At 42.2% G+C, this 5,338-nt stretch overlaps 1 protein-coding gene across 1 annotated transcript in view; it reads left to right on the forward strand.

The window, feature by feature from the left end:
* The first annotated feature begins 2,843 nt into the window (after positions 1–2,843).
* Positions 2,844–5,338, forward strand: part of tcea2 (transcription elongation factor A (SII), 2) — an 11,100-nt gene continuing 8,605 nt past the window's right edge. Inside the window, exons 1-3 of the mRNA XM_070448156.1 lie at positions 2,844–3,446; positions 4,202–4,264; positions 4,507–4,564. Coding sequence (XP_070304257.1) covers positions 3,378–3,446; positions 4,202–4,264; positions 4,507–4,564 — 190 coding nt within the window. The 5' untranslated portion in view covers positions 2,844–3,377. The remainder of the gene's footprint in view (positions 3,447–4,201; positions 4,265–4,506; positions 4,565–5,338) is intronic.

A 5,338-nucleotide genomic window follows, 5' to 3' on the forward strand; every position in this document is an offset into this window, starting at 1 on the left:
GCGTGGAAAGATAAGGTCTACAAGGAGGGTCATGTCAGGATGAGCCTGCAGGAAGGGTACCACATGAGGGAGAAGGATGTCTTCCTTGTAACGGACAGTGTTGAGATTTGCCTGCAATAACAACAAGCTCAGTCTGATGATGCTGTGACACACCGCCCCAGACCATGACAGACCCTCCACCTCCAAATCGATCCCGCTCCACAGTACAGGCCTCGGTGTTACGCTCATTCCTTCTACGATAAACGCGAATCCGACCATCACCCCCAAAACCGTGACTTGTCAGTGAAGAGCACTTTTTGCCAGTCCTGTCTGGTCCAGCAACGGTGGGGTTGTGACCATAGGCGACGTTGTTGCCGGTGAGGACCTGCCTTACAACAGGCTTACAAGCCCTCAGTCCAGCCTCTCGCAGCCTATTGCGGACTGTCTGAGCACTGATGGAGGGATTGTGCATTCCTGGTGTAACTCGGGCTGTTGTTGTTGCCATCCTGTACCTGATGTTCGGATGCACCGATCCTGTGCAGATGTTGTTAGACGTGGTCTGCCACTGCGAGGACGATCAGCTGTCCGTCCTGTCTCCCTGTAGTGCTGTCTTAGGCGTATCACAATACGGACATTGCAATTTATTTCTCTGGCCACATCTGCAGTCCTCATGCCTCCTTGCAGCATGCCCAAAGCATGTTCACGCAGGTGAGCAGGGACCCTGGGCATCTTTCTTTTGGTGTTTTTCAGAGTCAGTAGAAAGGCCTCTTTAGCATCCTAAGTTTTCATAACTGTGACCTTAATTGCCTACCGTCTGTAAGCTGTTGGTGTCTTATCGACCGTTCCACAGGTGCATGTTCATTAATTGTTTATGGGTCACTGAACAAGCATGAGAAACAGTGTTTAAACCCTTTACAATGAAGATCTGTGAAGTTATTTCGATTTTTAACGAATTATCTTTGATGGACAGGGTCCTGAAAAGGGGACGTTTCTTTTTTTTGCTGAGTTTATACTAGGTGARCAAAACCTCAATATTTACTTCACACTGGAAGCATTGTACCAGTTGATGCACCAAGTCTGGAACCTACAGGACCCTTCACACTGGAATCGTTGTACCCTCCTACCCCCAAGACATAAGACAGCTAAATACTTAGTTAAATAGTTAACCAAATAGCTACCTGGACTATCTTTTTTGATTCATCACATAAACTGCTGTTACTGTTTATTATCTATCTTGCTGCCTAGTCACAAAATCTGTCTTCTCCAGCAGGTGGCGTTTTTGTATAATTCTTTTTTAGGAGTTTTTATATGGAGGTCAATGAGTGTCGAAATTGGTTAACAAAGCATGTAATGGCTTATTTTCTAAGTGTGGCTTATTTGAAGTGTATAAGTGCTGTAATGAATATAAGTGCTGTAATGATTTTGAGTGTATTGTTATAAGTAGGACACGTGACATCTCGGCAACTTTGAGAAAAAACACTTTATATTGAGAGTTGTGCCTGATCGTCCCTAGTTACCACAGCCACAAAGTTAACCCCCCACTCCCCCTTCCTACAATTTATCTCAATTTAAACCTAACCTTAATCACACTTAACTGTATGCATAATAATAACCTGCAATTAAGACAATTTTTTTTTTTTTCTGTTCATTTTTTTTTAAAGATATAGAGCCAATTGCGACTTTGTGGCTGTGGTAACTAGTGGAAACCGTTGCGCCTCACACGCATATCTGCCCTCTCATTGGCTAGAATGGTCCCAYCTGATCTTGCCTCCTCCCTGCTGGCTTCCATTTTTGAAGACATTTCTTTTCATTGTTAAAACGGCCACTAGAGTATCTGATCAATATAATCTATAAAATGTACATCCGGTTTTCAGGGGTAATGGAAAGAGACAATGACGCCTCTTACATTTTCGGACGTTACCACAGATGATTAATTATATTGACAAGATATACTGCTCTAACAATGGAAATACATGTCCTCAATGATTGAAGGAATGCGAGATCAGATGTGACCATTCTAGCCAATGAGAGGGCAGTATGTGCACAAATGCCACAACTAAGTCGTTTTTCTCAAAGTTGCCGGAATACCGCGTGCATCCACTTATATCAGTACATTTGTAACAGCCTAAACATTACAAAACTTATATTTGATCAAATTAGCCTCACGTAATTCGACACTCTCTCATAGACCTCCTTACAAAAAAAAATGGKCTTGTCTCACTCGGACAAATTTTGGACGGAGTAATCCTCTCGCTTCGCCTCTTCCTCTCTGGGTTAACAAAGGTGATATCAGAGAGGAAGAGGCGAAGCCTGGCGACACTCCATTTTAACTTCATTTTGCACGTTTACAGGATTGGACGAACAGTGCAGAAGATAACCTCCCTCGACAGTTTTTTTCTATCTCGTCAGGCCCAAAAAGTAAGAAATGGCAAGAGTTTCTTAATCCAGAGGCGCAACATCGCGAGATTGCCAAACCAGTCAATGAGACAAGTGAAAAGATTCTTCCTTAAAGTTGATCATTTTTTTTCTTACATCTTAAGACACAACCTAGATTCGAGCCAATATCATAAGTAGTTAAACATTTTATTACTCAGACCTCGTAAAAGTAACAAACTGACACGTTTTTATGTTCGTGGGAAAAAAACGACTTTATATCGAAGGAGTGCCTTTTGATTTTGACGGCTTGCACATGCGCAGTTAGACGCGAGACAACAGACCCGACGAAGTGTTTAGCTAGCCAACGTCACAATGACGTCATCTACAAGCGTGATCGGGGATTCTTTTTTATTATTGGAGAATCAGTTTGTCTATCTTCATACTACTTAACTATCTTCATACTACTTAAGTTACTGTCTTTGGAGAAAAAAATCCACTCTAGACGTTTCTTTTTAAACCTACTATTTTAACGTTAGCCCGCCGCAAGTCAATCCAAAAAGAGTGGAAACAGCGACGCCCAGTGGCTGCTGAAAGAAAGGTGTTATTTATCGAGGTCAGGGAAGTGAGTTCAACAGAGAGGTAGATGAGTAGAAAACTGATTACAGATTCATGCTGTTTATTTTTTTTTTTAAATCACAACTATCCAACTAATAGAACGTGATTCTAGAGATGTTTGCACACGTTTGGACCGCATTTGGTGAGGTAATGGTTGGATGAAATATTCGAGTATTCGAGAAATGAACAAGCGTCAAACAGCAGATTTTCTGTAGTCCATAAACTACAAATCCCAACCTCTCTCTCGCCTTCAACAGAAAAGCAAAGCCACACTTGCGCGGTAGGGGGAAAGAAGTGGATGCGATCGGGACAGTAGGGGAAGGGAAAGAGACGAGGTTTTTCAACATAAATGGAGGTTCATCCGTAGCGGGAGAGAAGAGCAGCTGCAAAAAAAAAATACAAGCAAAATGGCGAAAGAGCAAGAGGTCGAACGCATTGCTAAAACGCTGGACAAAATGGTGCACAAGAAAAACACGGTAAGTTGAGTTTGCTAGGTGGCAGAAGTCAGGTAGGCTAGGCAGGAGTGTTGTGGTGGTCGTGTGATGCCCCTTTGTAGACATCGAATATTCTGGCAAGCTACAGAAATGTTGCCTATTTGTTTTTCGGGGTTCTGAAATTWAAAAAAAATGTATATAACTAGTTGATTGCGCTGTCGACTTGAAGTGAAAGTGAATTATTGCACTTCACTACTATGTGTCAGCGTAGGTTGTAATGGCAACATATTGAAAGGTTGTTGTATTCACGTTGTGATTTGTTTTGTTATGAACGGGTGTCCACGCCATTGACATTAAAAGCTGGGTCCGCCCCTCCTTTCTCCTAGTTAAGTCCAAGCATGGCTACTCAGGTTAATCACTGGGATCGTTTGATATCTGTAGAGGTTCAACTTCGGCGTAGATAATTACGTTGTTCGACATTTCCACCTACTACCTCTTCTGTTGACCCTTGCCTGGAGGCGAAACCTAAATATTTAACCTGGAGATAAACTCCCTAAATCCATATGCATTCGGTCCCCGCCACACGGATGACCAGCCATTACAACTGACCGTTAGGCCTCTATGCCAACACAATCCAGTTTTGATGTGTCTTATCATCTAGATTCTACCCTACTATTATTGTGTTGGAATAATAGCACATGTATAATGCTCGTTAACTAAAAATAGATTTGATATTGTATACAGCGTCCGTTCAATTCAACAGGTGTCAATATTTTAGCTGTCTCCTTTCTTCACAGGATGGTGCCATACATCTGCTGAGGGAACTGAAGAGCATGACGATGTCTCTGGAGACTCTACAGGTAAACCTGTAGGCCTCTCTGTCTGTCCCACTGAGGAAAACAGTATTACTATGGTCAATACAATGTCTATATAATGTGTCAGTCCAGGATCGCCTTCAGGGGTGTCCGTTGGGGAGGGTCACCGACCGTTAGCTCGAGATTAAACATGTAAAGTAGGCTACAAAAAAACTACATTCAGTTAAACCAACCCCCCYTTTTTTTTAATGCAACGGCTGTTAAACGTAATGTGTGGCTGGCTTTAGGACCATGCGGAGCGTCGCTTGAAAGGCAGAGACGGTGCCAGACGGTTTGCTTTTCCGGGTCAGCCGTTTAGGCAGTTAACTCATTGCTTTGAATTTGATGTCAGCGTTTGAGCTCACCGGTTACTTTCACGTCGGTGTCGGTATAGGCGGCGCAGCCAATGGGAAAGGGGGAAAATAAGCTTCCTCTAAAGAACATTTTATTAAATGTGCCAAAATAAGCTATATAATTGCTTGTGCCCATACAGAAATAAAATAGTTGTAAATACCACACCGGATGATTTGGCCACAGAAGATCATTAACTTTACTGTGGATTGATTTAAGTGTGCAATTTGGGCAGTGAGTGGCAAATAGCCTACTGATTGAGTTGCAGCTGTCAGTGAAAGGCAGTTCAATAGGTCGAGGCCTGTCCCGTATTCCAAAATACAATCAAAGAAAAAAACAGCCCCAAAAAATAAACCGCGAATGTCTATTGCTGAGAAGATGAAGAAAAGATTAATCGGTGTCTAGTTTTATTTTTACATTTTCAACTCTAAATTGGCACCAGCTGAGAGCATCGGCCATATCCCTGGTGTGTGAACAAATTCAGTGTCATTGTATCAGTACCACTGGAAATATATTTTTGTTGTTGTTGTGGAAATAATTTCCTTCTCCAGGTTAGATGGATGTCATATTGTACAATTTGTATCCCGTTTTTCCATAAAATAGATGGTTGCACTTAAGACRAGGTGGTTTTTACTGATCTCTGTTTGTCAGTGTCATTAGAGTAGGCTGCTAATTTGTTGGTCCGATACCAACAGGCTCAGAGACCATTTCTGTCTACAAATCATCAGA

Source organism: Salvelinus sp. IW2-2015, linkage group LG17 (genome assembly GCF_002910315.2).
Source record: "Salvelinus sp. IW2-2015 linkage group LG17, ASM291031v2, whole genome shotgun sequence".
In the NCBI taxonomy this organism is placed as follows: Eukaryota; Metazoa; Chordata; class Actinopteri; order Salmoniformes; family Salmonidae; genus Salvelinus; species Salvelinus sp. IW2-2015.